At 39.1% G+C, this 20,666-nt stretch overlaps 1 protein-coding gene across 6 annotated transcripts in view; it reads left to right on the top strand.

The window, feature by feature from the left end:
• MSRA (methionine sulfoxide reductase A) overlaps positions 1-20,666 on the top strand; it is a 389,493-nt gene that overhangs the window by 166,485 nt on the left and 202,342 nt on the right. For 5 of the 6 annotated variants that reach the window (XM_081496028.1, XM_081496004.1, XM_081496013.1 and 2 more), the window contains one exon: positions 17,378-17,497. The exons of the other annotated variant lie outside the window; for it this stretch is intronic. In XM_081496028.1, the coding sequence (XP_081352154.1) occupies positions 17,378-17,497 (120 nt within the window). The remainder of the gene's footprint in view (positions 1-17,377; positions 17,498-20,666) is intronic. 6 annotated transcript variants of the gene reach the window in all.

Below are 20,666 nucleotides of genomic sequence, written 5' to 3'. Positions count from 1 at the left end.
CACGCCCCACCCCAGGGGACACACCTTCTGTAGGAGAAGAGCTCATTGTCTGTAAGATGAACCAATCATAAGATATCTGCACCCCCCCTCCCCACCCCTACTTGAATGAGAGGTGATTTTTGAAACAGCCACAGTTATTTTGTCTCCTGGCCAAGAACACAGCATTGAAAGCAGCAGGCAATATGTCAGACTTCAAAGGAAAAATATATTGGTGTCTCATTGGCCAGGATCCAACATTATGTTGGTAAATAATCAAATCCCGGTGTGGCATATTTCTCCCTGAACCTTGACTGAAAACTATGGAAGACCATTCTGTGAGCTGTGGAGCGGCAGTCACTCATTCCAAGAAAAAGGCCAGAAAGAATGACTTTGAATGTGTTTATAATTAACTAAACAATCTAAATTCACAAGACGGTTAGAACAGCAGGCTGCTCATTGGTGCGAACTTGTGAAGTGAGGAGGCACTTGGGGAAGCCAAAATAGGCCTTCCCCCCAGGGTAATCTGAAGCACCTTTAAGGGACATGTAGCTGGTCATGTGGAGACATGCTTTAAGACACATTTTATTTTATGCATCTTTTGCATGTGTGTAATGATCTCAGCTTTCATTTCCTTTTTGAGTGTGGAAAGGTCTAATAACGGGCAAGACAAGGAGAGACTTTCAAAGTCCCATGTTGAAAATTCCTTTTGTTGTGTGTGGCACTGCCCAGGATTGTCCTGGTCCTGGTCCTGGTCCAGAAGGCACAGACCCATCCTGGGGTAGGGAGGGTGAGAGCATGGCAGCTGGAGGTGGGTGGGGATTTCTGTGTCTGGAGAAAGCAACTGCACCCTTGGTAGGAAGCAGTGGGTCAGAGAGTGTCTGATAAAGTAACCCTTGACTGGTCTGGAGATCATGTATCCATCAACCCCAACCACATGGGACACTAGTAAGAACCAGAAGGTAAGCACACTCTCCCGCCAAAAGTTGCAGAGAAGTCCCTAAAGAATTCAGAATTCACAGACATCCTTGGAGTTAGGTGATGGGCTTCCCCGATAGCTCAGACAGTAAAGAATCCGCCTGCAACGCAGGAGACCCAGGTTCGATGCCTGGGTGGGAATATCCCCTGGAGCAGAGAATGGCAACCCACTCCAGTATTTGTGCCTGGAGAATCCCATGGACAGAGGAGCCTGGCGGGCTACAGTCCATGGTGTTGCAGAGAGTTGGACATGACTGAGTGACTGAGCATGAGCACTATTATTTCTGTCAGTGGAGTGTTAAAAAATATTTAATTTTTCATTCTTTTTTATGAAAAATCTCAACCATGTGTAAAAATAGACTAATATAGTGAAGCCTCACTAACTCAGCTTCAGCAGTTATCACTCAGGGCTAATGTGCTTCATCTCTGTTCCTACTCACTCTCTCTTCTCCACCCCAGGTTGTTTCACGGCAAATCTCAGGTATCATATCATTTCATCCAGGAATAGTTAGGCACATATCTCTTTTTAAGAGCAGATTTTAAGAAAACATACCACAATGCCACTATCATACCTCAAAAAATAGTTCCATAATATCATCAAATGTCCCATGAGTGTGTATTTCTACTCTTGTCTCATAAATGTTTTTTCAAACCATCCCTTTGAATCAAGATCCAAATAGAGTCCATACACTGCAATTGATTTAGTCTCTTTTAGTCTATAAAATTCACCCTTCTATCTATTTTTCTTTATAATTTATTTGTTTAAAAAACTAGATCATTTATTCTGGTACTGTCTCCTTCAGCCTGGATTGCATGAATATGCTTGTAAAGCCTCTGTGTTTTCTGCAAATTAGAAATTAGAAGACTGATCAGATTCCATAGGTGGGGTGTGTAACCATCCAGGAGGCATTGAATAACTGGTTCTCTCTCTTTTGGTGAAGTCAGCAGCCCCTAATGATCATTGTCTTGATCTGTTATTTTATTAGAAGCTGCAAGATGGTGGTATTTAAATTCTTGCATTTCCCTTTATTTATGACCTAGAATATTTCTAAAAAAGAAACTTCCCTTTATCAACAATTTGGTTACCTTGACCTCCAGTTGATTAGGAAAGCAACTTCATTTTTTTCCCTATGTTTACCATTTTGCTCCAGGTATCTAAACATGGATTATATGTATATTCATGAGTCAGAAGCATGGATAAGTATAGTTGCTTAAGTCAAAAGTGATTTAACAAGTGATGGAAACCTCTTTAATTTGACTGAATGACCATTTTCACTTGGGCATTTAATCGACTTATTAAAACTTGTAGCCATTTGGTCAAACATTTGAAAATATAATCACAGTAGACAGATTGCCTCAACAGATTTGGGTAAAACAAAGAAACAGGCACATGGTCAGGTGGCAGAAGGTTATGTCTCCAGCAAAGCTGGATCTGAGGGGCCACCATCTTCTCTCCAGTTCTCGCCCCAGATCTTGTGACCAGATGCTCCTGGGCACATTCCAGTCCTGAACTTCCACAGCCCAGGGTATAAAATCAACTCCAGAGAGGGCCAAAGGGCTGGGGGCTGGCTTACTTCTAGAGGTGACATGCTTTCAGAATATCAAAATGATGAAAATGTATGAGGATCCAAGAAGTGACAAAGCCTTCCCAGGCATGCTGCCCACTGCAAAGACTAACAGCTGGGCTCTCTCACCTGGAGCTCTTTTTCATGTTTTTGGCTTAATATTGTGACTGTGTTGGAGGTAACAGGAGACATATTTATCAGAGTGCGTTTTCTCTGCTTTCCAGTTTTCACAGACAGAGTAGGTAAAACTGTCTGTGGTTCTCACTGCCAAACATTTTGGAATTCAAGAAGGGGAGCTATTTACTGACTCATTTTTTGTCTCATTTTATTTTTATTATTTATTATTTAATATGTTTTTTGGTAAGTTGTCTCAAATTCTTCTTTTGGAATAATGCTGTGTATAAGTAAAGTAATTCCTATGAAAGAAATTTCTTATGCCCAATGCAACTTTTTTTTTTTTAAGGGCAAGAAAATAAAGCACAGGGAGCTTAGCCAATACTCTGTGATGACCTAGAAGGGTGGGATGGGAGGTGGGTAGGAGGGAGGTCCAAGAGGGTGTATATATATACATATGTATTTATGTATAGCTGATTCATGTTGTCGTACAGCAGTAACTAACACAATATTGTAAAATCATTATGTGTGTGTGTTAGTCATTCAGTCATGTCCAACTCTTTGTGACCCTATGGATTGTAGCCCGCTAGGCTCCCCTGTCCATGGATTCTCTAGGCAAGAATATTGGAGTGGGCAACCATTCCCTTCTTCAGGGGATCTTCCGGACTAGGAATCGAACCCAGGTTTCCTGCATTGCAGGCAGATTCTTTACCATCTGAGCCACTGAAGAGCATCCAAATATGGCTCTGGGCAGAATCTGGAGGGAACACAGTTCTTGGAATAAGGGAAACAAACTTTGTAAGCACCACACTGAACCAGATTTTTCCCTGAGAGCACTTCCAAAAATTCACAGTTGCTTATTTAAAAGAGTAAGAGCAAGTAGGCAAATAGAAAGTGTCTCCCTTACTAGACTGAAGGGGCAGAGTCTAAGGGCAGCTAGAGTACCTGTAAGTCAACGGGGAACATTCCATACGGAAGGAGTAATAGAAACAAGCAAACAAAAGAGATTAATAGTTATAGGAAAAAAGTCAATAGAAGCAGACCCAGAGATGAGTTCGATGTTTAAATTAGCAGACAAGGACCTAAAATAGATATTATAAATACATGAAGCAGTTTACAAGGAAAAGATGGACAGAGTGGGGTAATAGAGTAATATCAACAGAGAAATGTAAACTAGAAAAAAATGAAATAGAATTTCTAGGACTGAAAAACACAACATCTGAAATTTAAAGAGGTATTACTGGGAAACCTGTATGCAAGTCAAGAAGCAACAGTTAGAACTGGACATGGAACAACAGACTGGTTCCAAATAGGAAAAGGAGTATGTCAAGGATGTATATTGTCACCCTGCTTATTTAACTTATATGCAGAGTGCATCATGAGAAATGCTGGGCTGGATGAAGCACAAGCTGGAATCAAGATTGCTGGGAGAAATATCAGTAACCTCAGGTATGCAGATGACACCACCCTTATGGCAGAAAGTAGAGAAGAACTAAAAAGGCTCTTGATGAAAGTGAGAGAAGAGAGTGAAAAAGTTGGCTTAAAGCTCAACATTCAGAAAACTAAGATCATGGCATCTGGTCCCATCACTTCATGACAAATAGATGAGGAAACAGTGCAAACAGTGTCAGACTTTATTTTTTTGGGCTCCAAAATCACTGCAGATGGTGACTAAAGACATGAAATTAAAAGACGCTTACTCCTTGAAAGGAAAGTTATGACCAACCTAGATAACATATTTAAAAGCAGAGACATTACTTTGTCAACAAAGGTCTGTCTAGTCAAAGCTATGGTTTTTCCAGTGGTCATGTATGGATGTGAGAGTTGGACTGTGAAGAAAGCTGAGTGCTGAAGAATTGATGCTTTTGAACTGTGGTGTTGGAGAAGACTCTTGCGAGTCCCTTGGACTGCAAGGAGATCCACCCAGTCCATCCTAAAGGAGATCAGTCCTGGGTGTTCATTGGAAGGACTGATGTTGAAGCTGAAACTCCAATAGTTTGGCTACCTCATGTGAAGAACTGACTCATTTGAAAAGACCCTGATGCTGGGAAGGATTGGGGGCAGGAGGAGAAGGGGACAACAGAGGATGAGATGGTTGGATGGCATCACCAACTCGATGGACATGAGTTTGGGTAAACTCCGGGAGTTGGTGATGGACAGGGAGGCCTGGCATTCTGCGATTCATGGGGTCGCCAAGAGTCGGACACGACTGAGCGACTGAACTGAACTGGATTATCTTAACAGGAGATTGGACTTTACATTAGAAGTGATCAGTAAACTTGAAGACAAGTCAATAGAAATTATCTACACAAAGAGACAGAGAGAAAAAATAATTTTAAAAAATGAAGAGAGCCTTGGTGATTATGAGCCCATGTCAGTTGGTCTAATGTATGTGTAATTGGAGTGTCAGAAGGAGCCCAGAGAGAGATACTGGGGCAGAAATATATATTTGAGGAAATAATAGGCATAAATTTGATGAAGTATTATTGGGAGGTAGTCAAGATAAATACCAACACTGGAGGGTCAAACACAAGGCTCAAATCAGGACCAAGGAATAAAGTTTTTCATGGGCATAAAGACTTAGTGACGGAACAACAACAACAACAAAGATTAATAAACATAGATGAATATACAGTGGGGAAGATCTGTTTTTCTCAAAGGCCATCCGTGTTCCCACTTCGCACTCTTAACTCCTTTTAGAAGGCATTGTTCCTCCTTCTCTGGTTCCATGGTGACAGTGTGTTGAGATGGACTCAGACCTGGGTTCAGATCCTAGCTCTACTTCTCACTAGGAAATCATTACAATCTGCATCCTGGAATCATCATTTATTAAATGAAAATAATGATAACTTTCTCACAAGGCAGGTCTCAATGGTATGGACTATGTGCATTTTATAGGGTCACAATGGCCATATCATAGTAGGCACTCAACAGATAATAATTTCTTTCTTCGGCTAAACTTATCCTCATTGTGGTTAGCTGGCATCACTACCCACCCAGTTAGCGAGGTTAAGGAAATTGTGCTTTATCTTAAGAGCAACAAGAACCATAGAGATGATTTTCACCAACTGTCCTCCCAGCTGTACCATACCATTCCTTCTTGATGAAGTGGAAATATCCAAGCTGACCTGAGCCTCCCTTTAACATTTTTCTGTTTCTCAGGAAAGATAAGAAGAGGGTCCCACTGTACTTTGTGTCTGCAGATTATCTGGGCAGCCTTTCAGGAAAGTTCCTTCATCTGGAATTTCTTTTCCGCCTCCACATGTCCTATATTTTCTCTTAGGATTCAGCTAGAACTGAAGGCCTTCTGCTGTGTTAATCAGCACCCACTGGCAAATGTCGTGTTCATTTGTTCACTGAAATTCCATCAGTCTCTCACTCACTGTAGAAGGGAAAACAAAATTGCAAGTGCCTAGAGAAGGCAGGGCCCGTGAACAGACATATCTAGGAAATATAGAAATACTAAAGGATGCTTCCTAGGAAAACTGAATGCTATTTTTTTTTCTTAAGGCTTTCTTTTCTTTGCCCCTGGCGAGCTGTTGAACATATTTGTCAGGCCCTGATAAAATGGACCGGTCACTCTAACCTGGCTTGGTCTTTAGCCTTGTGTTCACCTCCTCAGGAAGAGCATGCTTCTCCTGAATCGAGGTGCTGCTGTCGATCCGTCATCGATTTTCCTCTAGTCCAGCTAGCAACCACTTGCTTTCCAGCAGCTGGGAGGACCATGATGCTTCCAATGAGTTGATTTGGTGAAGCCTATAGGCTTTCCAGTGATGACATGGCCAGGGTCATCCTGTCTGGGGCACCACTGCCTCATTAGCTCATTCCTGGGGAGTGGTTGTGGCTCCACTGTCCTTGAAGGGGCCCAGAAACACTGTGCACACTCTGAGGAGAGCACATGGTGAGCGGATTCAGAAGTATGAGTAATGAGGAACAGATGAAGATGCTTGTAATCAGCTTACAAGAGGAGGCTCATGGAGTTACCAGAGCCTTCAGATGGCCAAAGGGTTCAAAAGTTGTCCTGAGGAAGAGGGGCTAAATTTGTCCTGTGTTACCTCACAGGAGAGGATCAGAGCGAAGGAGGGAACACTCTAGGGTTTCGGCTCAGTGGAGGAAAGAGCTTCCTTAGCGTCGTTAGATCTGCAGGGGTGGACTGGACTGCTTCAAGGTTAATGGCAGTTCAACTGTTTCCCATGATGCCGAGGAATGTTTTGATAATATTAATAGCAGGGTCTTGTCTTGGGACTTCCCTGGTGGTCCAGTGGTTAAGACTTCGTTTTCCAATGCAGGGGTTGCAGGTTCTATCCCTGGTTGGGGAGCTAAGATCCAACATTCCCTGGGGCTAAAAAAAAAAAAACAAAAAACCACAACATAAAACAAAAGCAGTATTGTAACAGATTCAATAAAGACTTTAAAAATAGTCTGCATCAGAAAAAAATCTTAAAAAAAATACTAACAGGGCCTTTAAGCTATGTGAGAGATCAGGTCCCTTACAACCTTGGAATTCTCGTTCTTGAATCCTCTTGGTGAATAAAGATCTACTGCTCTTCAGAGGTTCTTCCCAGAGTAGAAGGTGAAACACAGCAACACGTATAAAGACCTTGGAGCTGCATTTATCATGGTACTGCAGCACAGAGTGGCTTATGTGTCTATATGGATATGTATTAAATTTGGGAAGAGACTGCAAAGAATACTTAATAAAATTAAAGCAGTGTTAGGAATGACGTGGACAGAAGGTAATTAACTGTCACCAAACACTGATAATATCAGTCAGATTCTGATTGCTGTATGGTTTCTTTTCTAGCAAAAGGTGAGTTAAAATTGTATAGTTTTCAAGTAAAAGTTGTGATAAGTAAAGCATCTTACTGAATTATTTAATATGATTGTGTGTGTGTGTGTGTGTGTGTGTGTGTGTGTTCAGTCTCTCAGCTGAGTCTGACTCTTGGTGACCCCAAGAACTGTAGCCGGCCAGGCTCCTCTGTCCATGGGATTCTCTAGGCAAGAATACTGGAGCTGGTTGCCATGCCCTCCTCCAGGGGATTGAGAGGTTAACAGACAGGAAGGCCAGGGGTCTCCAAAGGGAGGAAATAGGCTGCAAGTGTCTCTTAAAATTCTTTGTTGCTGTGATGACACCTGGTTCCACCTGAACTTAACTTTTCTCAAACCTTGAGCTAACCAAGGCATTTTTCTTATGGAAATGTTTTTCTTAAGCTATGTTAATGAAACTATGTATTTGCTTTGGAATTTGCCTTTCTTCAAAATGGTTCCACCTAAGACTAACTTTTGGCTGATAATAGCTCAACAAACCAGTATTCATATCAATTGTTTTATGGCTGGGGGATGACACATCTCGTGCCATCCTGTCTCAAAGATGCATATTGTGGGAGAGGGGCCTGGTGAAACTCTGTCAGCCTTGGGGTATCCCTCTTATCTGATTAATAACTTTCTAACAGACATAAAACAGCTTGCTAAGGCTAGCAGGGGGGACACTCTCCACCCCGCTTCTGATGTCTATGTCAGAAGTTTTCTCTGTCTGTTTTTATACTTTAATAAAACTCTGCTATACGAAAGCTCTTGAGTGATCAAGCCTGGTCCCTGGTCCCGAAGTTAAATCTTCTTTGGAGATCACGAATGCGACACTGTTCACTGTAAGGTATCAGGATCTTCTCAATCCAAGGATTGAACCTGAGTCTCCTGTGACTCCTGCATTGCAGGCAGATTCTTTTCCGCTGCACCATCTTGGCAAGTCCCAAGATTCTTACATGTTACCTACTCGTGATTTTAAAGAAGACAAAGGACAAATTTGAAAGTGTCTGTGATGGAAATTGACTTGAAAGCAGTGGGTGGGATGAGGGAGGAAAGCTGAGGTAGGAGGACAGTTGAAGAAGCAGCAGCTGATCAGAACTAGGATGGTGGTGGCAAAGGAGTGACAGTGTGAGGGGCTGGACACCAGTAAACTGCTGAGGCTGAGACAGTGAAAGGGAAGAATAGCAGTGACTCCCAGATTTCCTATTAAGGGTCTAGGAAAATGCTAGTATCATTAAAACAGAGACATCAAAACAAGATGCTGGCTTGGTTGGTCAATTAAGTATTAGCTGTTTTGAATTCAAGATGTCAGGGGGCCTTCCAGGTGGAGATAACACAGCAGGGAGTTGGAAATGCATCTTTCTAAAGCTTTCTTAGCTGGGCGGTCAGGGGTTAGACTTATGGGTTCAGAGCCATTTCCAAATAGATGATACGTGGTTTGAACCATATAGAAAAAGGCTGCTTTAAAGGCATAAAAAGGCAAGTGTAAATGTGTACCTTACAGCAAGTTAAAACAGGCAAAGTGACTTTGTGAGCTTGAGCTGTCAAACTGTAAAGGAGCTGAGGAAGAGGGGGAGCCTGTGATCTCAGGAGTGGAATGGCTGTGTCGCTCTTACTGTCCTGTCTGACTTTCTGAGAGCCTGCTCATGGAGGTAGCTCTGGAAATGACTGGGAACATGGCTCTGCTCTGAGTAATGTCTAACGGTAGAGAAAAGAGCTGAAAGAGAGGGAGCATTTGGATAAAATGTGAAAGAAACATGGGTCACTACACATGTACAATTTTTTAAGAGATGTAATTTCTATTTATTTATTTGGCTACATCAGGTCTTAGTTGCAGCACGCAGGATCTCCCGTTGCGGGGCTTGGACTCTCTAGTTGTGGCCCTCGGGCTCAGTAGTTGCAGTGCAGGCTTAGTTGCTCCACGGCACGTGGGATCTTCCCAGACCAGGGATTGAACCCGTGTCCCTGCATCAGCAGGTGGATTCTTTACCACCGGACCATCAGGGAAGTCCCAAAGATAAAATATTCTTTAAAGAGTCATCTTGTTATATTCTGTAAATGACTCCTCTTATGCTCCCAAGACTCCAAGGTTCACCTGTCTCAACAGATTTCAAAAGAACACAATAAAGACCACGTTCTCTAAGTGCAATGCAAAGAATGAAAAGGCAGTGTAAAAGACAGGCCATGTGTTTGAAAGCTAAATTTTATACCCTTAAGTAATCCTGAGTTAGAAGGAAATAACTTGGAAATTATAAAATATCTAGAAAAGAGTGATGAGGAAAGTACCACATAGTTAAGTATGTGGGATGTATCTAAAGCAAAACTTAGAAGAAAATGTACAGCTTTAAAGACATTTATCAGAAAACAGGAATACTTGAAAATAAACAACATAAGTATTCATATCAAGAAACTAGGAAAGGAACAGATTAAAAGTAAACTGTATAACAAGATAATTGTAAAGAAAGAGCAGATGTAGAAAACTAAAAAAAAGGGGAGGAATCACTGAAAGCCAAATTTTGTTCTATGATGAAAATGTCTAAAAACAGAAATAGAAATAGGACCACTTGAATAAACTCATAGCAGTGAAACAGTTAAAGTTTTTCCTAATGCCTCCCCTCTCCTCTCCAAAGACACAAGGTCTAGGTGGTTCAGAAAGTTTTACTATAACTCCAAGGACCAAATAAATTTTTCTAATGTGGTGTTAAATAGGAGAAAAAAGAAAAAAGTGTTAACAGTCCATTTGGTGAGGCCAATATAACCTTGATTCTATTTGCGGACAAGATAGTATAAAGAAATAAAATTATGACATATCTTCCTTACAAACATAAATGAAAACATTGAAGTAAAATATTAGTAAAAGTATTTCTTTCATATTAAAATACATTATGAGTAGGTAAGGTTTATTGAAGGATGGTTCAGAAAAACTTATAAATGTGATATATTACTTTGAGAGATTAAAAGATTTGGAATGTCTATGATCATCTCAAAAGGATGCAAGCATTGTTAAAACTCAAAACTTATTCATGGCATAAAGCTCTTTACAACTCAGAATGGAAGGAAACGTTCCTAACCTGAAACAGGATATCTGCCGAAAACCTGCAGCAAACCTCATCCTTATTGGAGCATTCTCACTAGCATTAGGATGAAACAAGCCTTTCTACTATCACCCGCATTATTCAGCCTTGTGTGGAAGGTCCTAGCCAATGCAATAGGATGAGATAAAAGAAGGAAAATAATGATTGGACAGGGAGATATAAAATTGTCATTTGTATGAAGTATTATATAGAAAATCAAAGAGAACATGGAGTAAAACCATTTGAACTAGGAAGAGAATTCTCTGTTTTCTGAGTGTATCAAAAGCAAACTAAGATCCGTGGGTTTAATATATCCCAGCTCTAACCAATAAAAAAGTATAATAGAAAGTTTATAGCAGTGACACAAATCATAAGATACACAGAACTGTGTGTAATAAAAATATAGAAGACCTTTATGGAGAAAATGATAAGATGGTATTGAAGGACATCCAAGAAGACCTGAATAAATGGACAGCTGTATTATGTTCATTGACAGAAAGAGTCAAGAATAGCAAAGAAAATTTTGAAGACGTGTGAGATAAGAACACTTGCTCTACCAAATTATTATGCCTCATTAAAATTCAAATGATTGCAACCCCTGATCTTTCCCTGCAAACCTGCTCCACCCACACTGTTTTCCACTCAAACCAATAATCTTAGAATCATCCGTGCCTCTCTGTTTCTCTCAAACCCTGCTGTCAGGAAATCCTTTTGATTCTACAAAATGTATCCCAAATCTGATCATGACATGTGACTGCTCTCTGGTGTAAACCACCATTATCTCTCACTTGGATTTACAGCAATAGTTTCCTAACCATTACCTGCTTCTCTGCTTGGTCCACTCCAGTCTGTTCTCAGCAGAGAACAGCCAGAGTGAATCTCGTAAAACATGAGTTATGTAATTCCCCTCACATGCTCAAAACTTAGCCATGGTTATCCATTTCATCAGAGTAAAGTCCAAAGTCCTTACAGTAGCCCCCAAGACCCTGTGTGATCCAGCTTACTGCTCTATATCTCACTGCTTCTGCCAACTCACTCCACCCGTCATCCTGGTTTCTTTCCTGCCACTTCAGACATTGCAGGAATTTCTTAGTGCCTTTGTGGTGATGCTTTTCTATTCCAAGAACATCCCATGCCCCAGAAAACTGAATGGGTGACCTCTTCACTGCATTCAAGTCTTTGTTGCAGTTAACTACCTCTTTGAGGTCCACCCCAAAACCTTATTTAACACTGCACCTTCCCCAGCACTCCTGATCCGTCTGACCCTGTTCTACTTTTCTTTTTTTTAAAAAAATAGCTGCTTACCTCTAACTTGCTACATCACATGCTTATTTATTATTTTTACTGTATATTATCTGTCTTTTGCCACTAGAATATAAGCACTGTAAAAGTTAGGATCTTTGTTTCATTCACTCATGTATTCCAAGTGCCTAGCGCACTTCTTGGCACCTGGTGGGCAATGAATAAATATTTGTTGACTACATGAATGAAGACCAGTGTGTTATTGGTACAGAAACAGACAAATGAATGGAACATAATATATAGCCCAGACACAGGATCACTCAAAATGACATAGGATAGAGATGACATTAGAGATAAATGCGGAAATAATAGATTATTTAATAAATAATAATTTATTTTGGATACTTGGTTATCCATGTAGAAGGATGCAGTTCCAAGAGGGAAGTTTATAGTGATGAGTGTCTACATTGAAGGAAAAGAAAAACCTCAAGTAAACAGCCTTACTTTTACACCTTAAGGATTTAGAAAAAAAATAATCTAAGACCAAAATTATCAGAAGGAAGGAAATAATAAAGATCAGAGCAGAAGTAAATGAAATCAAGAGTAGAAAGACAACAGAAAAGAATAATTGAAACAAAGAGTTGGTTTCTTGAAAGTGAAAACAAAATTGACAGACTTTTAGCTAGACTAACCAAGAATAAAGGAGAGAGAGCTCAAATAAACAACTATAAATGAAAGAGGAGACATCACAACTGATACCATAGATATGGAGAAAAGGGAACCCTAGGGCACTGTTGGTGGGAATATAAATTGGTACAGCCATTATGGAAAACAGTGTGGAAGTTCCTCAGAAATTAGAAATAGAACTACTATATAAGCAAGTAGTCCCACTTCTGAGTTATATATCTGAAGAAAACAAAATCACTGTCTTAAAGAGATATCTCTACTCCCACGTTCATTTCAGCATTGTCCATGATAGCCAAGAGATGGAAACAACCCAAGTGGTTATCAACAGATTAATGGATAAAATGGTGTGTTATTGATGTGTGTGTAAATATACACACAAACATAATGGAATAATTATTATGATTATAATACTAATTATAAAAACCATAAAAAGCCATGAAAAATAGGAATTCTGCCATTTGTGACAACACGCTAGACCTTTCAGGCATTATCCTAAATGAAATAAGTCATACAGAGAAAGACAAATACTGTATAATTTCACTTATATTGGAATCTAAAGAAAGAGCCAAATTCATTGGAACAAAGAGTGGTTTCCAGAGTTTGTGTGTGGGAATACAAACTTCTAGTGATGAGTAAATTCTGGGGATCTAATATTCCCCATGGTGACTATAACTAATAATACTATACTTTATAATTGAACATTGCTAAGAGAGTAGGTTTTAAATATTCTCACTACAAAAAATTGGAATCGTGTGAGGTGATAAATGTGTTAACTGACCTTACTGTTTTAATTATTTCACAGTATGTTTGTGTGTCAAGTATGTGATGACATTCTATACAGTAAACTTACTTGTCATATGTCAATTATATATCAATAGAGCTGGAAAAACTTCTAAAAAGTTAAAAATATACCATAGTACCACCTGTAGTTTTTCCAAAGGATGAAATCTGAGTGTGGATCACACCTCTGGATCCAGCAGCAAATTTGCAGGAAATATTGAGGATAGAAGAACAAGTTGAATTTCACCAGGAGAATGCAATTGGCAAAATCTACACTGTGGGAAATTCTGCAGGTCAAGTGGCTCGTGTTTTCTTCAATGGATAAATTAAAGGATTAGAATGGAGTGGGAGCCTGTCCGTTGAAAGAATTTTAAAGACATAATCAGATTTTTTAAATGAGCAGGACCAAACTGTAGTATCAGGATGGATACCTTGAATGATAAAATGATAAAGGAAGCATCAGTAAGTAAATACTATAAAATTCAGACAGTGGTTAGCTTTGGGGGAAGAAAGAGAGTTGTGACTGGGGTGTGATGTAAGGGTTTCCTGGGGTGGATGACAAAGTTCTAAATCTTGACCTGAGTGGTGGTTACTAGACTGTTCGAGTATAATAATGCACTGAGTTATGCATTTGTTGCATGTGGTTTTTCTGTATCTGGTTTATTTATAATAAAAGGTTAAAATATAAAATATTTTAAGTAAAACATATTTTAGATGATATTCATGTTGCTTACTAGACCCATAAATTCTGAGACATTCTGCCATAAATAAACCTTTCTTTGTTTAAACACATACATATTCAAAGGCAAATGAAAGAATGCTTAGATTATACTGGAAGCCACTAGATAAAACATCTGATTGCTTCAAGGAGTTTTATTCTTACAGTCACCCCTATCTTAAGTTAAATACCTTTATAGAAATATCAACATTGGTTATATACCCTGGGACATTATTTCAGCCACACCGCTCTTGGCGACCTTTGCCCAGGTGGAGCTAGTTCATTATCCTTGCTATCAGAGTTCTTTTCTTCATCTCCAATAAACAAAAAGGGGGTAGGTAAATATTTCTCTACCTTCAGTAAATTTTTGTTTGGTCATTTTAAGTTTTATAAATCTGTACCATGAGGATGTAGTGAAGACGTAGGAGATTTAGACTCTGGGGCCATAGACAATAAGACTGTAGACAATGATCAGGGTAAGCTGGCTGCTAAAATAGCCCATTATATACCGTGTGTGGGCTTCCCTGGTGGCTCAGAGGTAAAGAATCCACCTGCAGTGTGGGAGACATGGGCTCGATCCCTGTTCCAGGAAGATTTCCTGGAGAAGGGAATGGCAACCCACTCCAGTATTCTTGCCTGGAGAACCCCATGGAGCCTGGAGAGCTACAGTCCATGGGGTCACAAAAGAGTTGGACACGACCTAGCAACTAAACAACAGCAACGTATCGTGTGTGGAGAATACTGAAGGTGTGCAGTACTCTTTGGTACTATCACTGTTAGCCACTGTGAGATACAGAAATACTTTATTCAGTGACCCCCACAGACTACCAAATTTCAGAGGCTAAGGTGCCTTCAGCTTGCACACTGCCCATCTCCTGGATGGCTTTATGGCCTTTTCTGTGCAGTAATACTGCCCAGATCCTTTTTCACCTGTCCTTCTCCAGAGATTCCCTGTCATCATTCTTGTGACCGATCATTTTATGTGTCAACTTGACCTGGCTATGGGATGCCCAGAAAACCAGTAAAGTGTTATTTCTGGATGTGTCTATGAGGGTTTCTGCAAGAGCTTAGCATTTGAGTCGGTACATGGGATAGATCAACCTCACCAGCGTGAGTGGGCATCGTCCAGTCCATTGAGGGGCTGCATAGAACAAAATAGGAGATGGAGGGTGGATTCACTCTGTCTGAGCTGGGACACCCATCTCCTCCTGCCCTCAAACATCAGTGCTCCTGGTTATCAGCCTTCAAACTTAGATTGGGATTCACATCATTGGATTCCCTGACTCTCAGACTTTCAGGTTTGGACTAAGATTATGGTACTGCCTTTCCTGGGCCTCCAGCTTGCAGACTGTAGATCATGGGACTTCCTTGCCTCCATAACTTAGGATCCAATACCTCATAATAAATCTCTCTCTGTAGATCTGTTTAAATCCTGTTGGTTCTGTTTCTTCAGAAAACTCTGACTAATATAGTCCCCTCATCTCAGGAATGCAATGAAATAAAATTAATAGTGAATCCTTGTTCCAGAGACTTGAGGATGGTCAATTTTTAGGAATACTCAGTAAATACCTAGTCATATTCACTCCTGCATTGTAGGCAGATTCTTTACCATCTGAACCACCAGGGTAAGCCCAGTTACATTCACTAGTAGCAAACAATTCACTTGTAAACAGAAAAAAATGATATTTAGTGGTGTGTAACTCGAACAATGCAGATGCTTATTTTTTCTTTGAATTGTTTGCTTTCCTTTTTAAAAGGTATGTATTTTTGTTTTTAAAGTAATGTGAACCTATTATATAAAAACTTGAAAAATAAAAAAAATTTGTGCATTCTCACCACTGTAATATAATCATGATTATGATTTTATGTATTTCTTTCTAGTCTATTTTGGTATGAATATTTTTTCATAGTTATAATAAGAACACGCCTATAATTGTCTTTTTCCCTTTTAAATTTAGCTTTGGGTTAATTATGATGCAATTATATACATATTTCCATATTGCATTTTTACCACAACAGTAACTTTTTACTGCATTAAATTTCATCATTTGGCTCTATCATATTTTTTAACTTAGCCTATTTTTGGTTAGTATGTTTCCCATCACATTTGAGCAAGTGTATTTTTGTATAATGCATAACATCATGCACATTTGTTTTTGGTTGTTGTTGCTCTGAATTCTTAAAGTAGAATATTAACAAGTGTCAAGAATTTCACTAAACTTCTAATTTTTCTTTTAGCTCTGTAATCAAATCTAACAGATCTAGTGATTGTTAAAGTAGGAGGCATATATTAATTTGATAACTGTTGTTCTACCCAATATTTTAATTATATATGACTTAATAAAGGCAGGTAAAACTTGAGTAAGGCAGTAATCTTGTTTACATCTAGAAATTGACCACAGAATAGTTGTGGAAGTTTAGAAATTCATGGTAGGAAAATGAAGGTTCTTTATCTGGAGACAAGGAAATGTAATACAACATTTTAGATGAGTGTAAGCATGTGCATTCTTGGGAGATAGGTCTTAGTTTTCCTCTTCCTCATATATTCAAAAGAATCTAATACCTAACCACTGGTGTGAGCACATGTGTGCTAGTTGAATGGAAAACCACTTTTGTGCCTTTATTTGTTACTCTCTTTACCTGCCTTCCTCTATCTCTTTCTTTCTTTATCATATTCAGTAATCGAACTCAGAAAAATGTTCTTTTTGGTGAGCAGTGATTTATCACATGAAACTTTCTAACGAATTAAAAAAAATTTCAAACTGAACACATATGTGAAATTTTTAATCAAGTACTGTGTCAATCTGTTTTGATCTGGGGGATGTTTTCCCATTTAAATCAGTAATTTAGTGTTACCTTCCTTTGTTAGAATTTTTAAAGAAAGCCTGACCAGGATACTGATCATTAAATAAATTTCTACTGTTCCTAAAACTTACTATGTTTTGACAAGTCCATAATGAACTGAGTGTGGAAATCATTCATCAGATGGAGTTATCCTTTTGCTGTATTATTTCAAAAGGTGTAACTTTACAAACTATTAAAATTTGAGGTTTTTTTAAAGTTTTTACACAACTAAAGCAAAGAGGATGAGATGATTAGAAAGCATCACTGACTCAATGGACATGAATTTGAACCGACTTGGGGAGATAGTGGAGGACAGAGGAGCCCGGTGTGCTGCAGTGCATGGGGTCAAAAAGAGTGAGACATAACTTAATGAGTGAATAACAGTAACAAAAGCAAAGAGACAGTCTGTGAAAATAACCTTAAATAAAATTCCTTTTAGATGTTAAAAACTCTACTTCTTTAAAAGATAAAATCTTACTCATGTTTGATTACCAGATAACAAGAAGAACTTTTTCCTAGTGTGACAGGGCTCCTAATATGCAATGACTACCTTGTTTTTGATAAAGGACTAACCAGTATCATGTTTTTCTTAGGAATGGGCTGTTTCTGGGGAGCTGAAAGGAAATTCTGGACCCTGAAAGGTGTATATTCAACTCAAGTTGGTTATGCAGGAGGCTATACTCCCAATCCTACTTATAAAGAAGTCTGCTCAGGTAGGAAGACTTTCTGGACTTGTCCCTGCTGGCAGGTGACAGGATCTTTAAAATGGAAATAAATGTTTTGTGTGTTTCTTCAGTTTTCTCTTGCCCATTTCTATAAATATACTTGCTGACCTTTCACTTTATATTTTTAGAAAATAATAGACTTCCTACAGAATGTGCCATGTAGCTTTTCTTGCAGAAAAATCACCCTGAAACGTAATCTCTAAAATGCTCATTTGTTACCTTATGATTCTGTGGGTCAGCAGTTTAGACTAAGTCCAGCTGGATGGTTCTTCTGCTGATTTCATCTGGGTTCATTCATGGGACTCCAGTCGACTGTTGGGTTCCTTGGGGGCTAATTGGTCGTCAGTGGCTTCATCATTTATCTGGCAATTGCTGCTGCCATCACCTCTTCTTGCCTAGGGTAATGAGGATGATGAGTATGTCTTCAGCACACTGGCCTGGGTAAATTCACGCAATGGTGGATGTAGAGATGAGGAACAATAAGAGAGAACAAGCACCATTCTGCTAGTACTTTTCAAGTTTCTGTGTCACATTTACTATGGTCCCATTGACCACAGCAGGTCACATGGTCTAGCCTGGAGTCTGTGTGTTTACAGGGAGATGTGAAGAAATTGGGACTGTTACCGCATCATTCTATCACCTGGGACAAGTATGTCATCTACCAGACTTCTTTCTTTAGGGAAAAACACTAAAAATCAGGCTATAATGAGGGACTGGCAAACTGTGGCTTGCAGGCTAAATTCTGCCTGCTGTCTGTTTATGTAAATAAATTTTTTTTGAAACACAGTCATTTGCTCTTTGTTTATGTTATCTGTGAATGTTTTCATGCCACAGTCTCAGAGTTGAGTGGATGCCTCTGAGACTGTATGGCCTGTGAAACCTAAAATGTTTATGATCCAGCCCTTTACAGAAAAATATTTGCTGACCTGGATAGACAGATGCTTCCATGACATATTCTATCTCAATTACCAAATTATCTTTCTGGAATTTGTTTTGTTTTATTGTGTCTGGCCTTCGAAGATTTTGTTTACCTTTCTGCCAGCTCCAGGAGCATTTAAAACACATTATTTTTCTATTTTAAAACTGTATTTTTCATTTTTAAAATAAAAATGGTATATATTTAAGATGTAAAACATGATACTTTGGTATACATACTGAAGTTATTCTAATAATCAAGCTAATTAATATACCCATCTCCTCACAAATGTTTTTTATATGTGATGAGAGCACCTTTGATCTACTCTCTTAGAAGATTCCAAGTATATAATACTGTATTAAGTACAGTCACCACACTGTACATTGTATCTCTAGAACTAATTCATTTTACATAAAGGAAAGTTTGTACCCTTTGATCAAAATCTCCCCATTTCCCTGGTAACCACCATTCTACTCTGCTTCTGTGAGTTCAATTTTTTTAGATTCCGCTTCTAAGCGAAATCGTGCAGTATTTGTTTTTTCTGTGTCCAGCTTATTTTGCTTAGCATAATGTCCTGCAGGTCCATCCATGTTATTGCACATGGTAGGATCTCCTCCATTTTTAGGCTAAATTGTGTTCCATTATGTATGTGCCACGTCTTCTTTTTCCCTTCACTGACAAATACTTAAGATTGTTCCCATACCTTGGCCATTTTGAATAATGCTGCAGTGAGCATGGGGACCCAGATGTCTCTTTAAGACACGGATTTCTCTATCTTTGTATATATACCCAGAAGAGAGGTCATTGAATTGTATAATAGTTCTATTTTGAGTTTTTTGAGGCACATCTATACTGTAAAACACATTTTTAAAAAGAATGTTTTATTTACTACCTTAAACAGTTCTTAATAGAGAGAGTTTATCTAGCATGTAGTCCATCATACTGACAGAAATAGGATTTTTAAAAATATGTAAATAGTTTTATTGTTTAAAAATAAAGATTCACATTGGTGTTATCTGTGGAGGGCCCTCTCAGCTCTTTAAGGACACTGAGGATGAGGCAGGGAGGAACTGGAGTGTAGGAATTTGTTCAATAATGAGCATGTTGATTTGTTTGCTACAATATGAATTCTGGTTTTGAAGTGAGATTTGAACTGTGCAACAAAGAAAATATCATAAAAATATTCCTATTCTTATTTTTCTTCCTTCTGGAGAAGTGAAATATTCTGATTGATGTTGAGAATATGGAATATCAGACAAATATGTTAATGGTTAATCCTTTTTTCCCCTTTGCTTCTGTTTCAGAATGAAATAACTGCTTATGCATAACTATAAATAGAGAGATTCAGATGAACCCTGGAGATTGCCCAGGTGTATCCTCTTAAGTCTTAGGAATGGAAATGAATATATTCCTTCCTATAATTGCAGACACAACTTAATAGCTTAAGAGAAAAGGTTGCTAAGATAACATCCAGATATCTACTGCTTATATTGTTACTCTCTACCAGCAAAATGTTAATCATCAGTTAGAATATTGTGGTTGCTGTTTGCTCAGACTCTCTCCAATTAAGTTCTTCACCATAAGAAGAACAACATGATAATTGCCTTTTGTTGAGTTCCTACTGTGTGCCAGACACCATTAAGTAGCGTGCTCAGTCATGTCCAACTCTTTATGACCCCATGGACTGTAGCCCTCCAGGCTCCTCTGTCCATGGGATTTCCCAGGCAAGAATACTGGAGTGGGCTGCCATTTCCTCCTCCAGGCGATCTTCCCGACACAGGGACTGAACCCATCTCTCCTAAGTCTCCTGCATGGCAGGCAGGTTCTTTACACCTGAGCCACTGGCCAAACAGTGTACAAGCGCTTTTTTCATTTTTGCTTTTTTATCCATCCAGTCTTTCTTTCTTTTTTTTTTTAATTAGTTTATTTTCTATCTTTTAACTTTACAATATTGTATTTGTTTTGCCATACATTGACATGAATCCACCATGGGTGTACATGTTTTCCCCTTCCAGAACCCCCTTCCACCTCCCTCCCCATCCCATCCCTCCGGGTCATCTCGGTGCACCAGCCCCAAGCACCCTATATCATGCATTGAACCTGGACTGGCAATTCGTTTCACATATGATAATTCTTTCAAACAGCCCCATGAAGGGTCTCGGTTTCTGTTTTCACAAAGGGAGTGTTGAGGCTCAGAGAAAATAAGTGACTTAGCCAGGGTCATATCTCCCGACCTTTAGT

Source organism: Giraffa tippelskirchi, chromosome 1, assembly GCF_054371585.1.
Source record: "Giraffa tippelskirchi isolate mGirTip1 chromosome 1, T2T-mGirTip1v1.2.pri, whole genome shotgun sequence".
Taxonomy (NCBI): domain Eukaryota; kingdom Metazoa; phylum Chordata; class Mammalia; order Artiodactyla; family Giraffidae; genus Giraffa; species Giraffa tippelskirchi.
The sequence above is the reverse complement of the archived record's forward strand: the minus strand, read 5'-3'. Positions and strand labels throughout refer to the sequence as shown.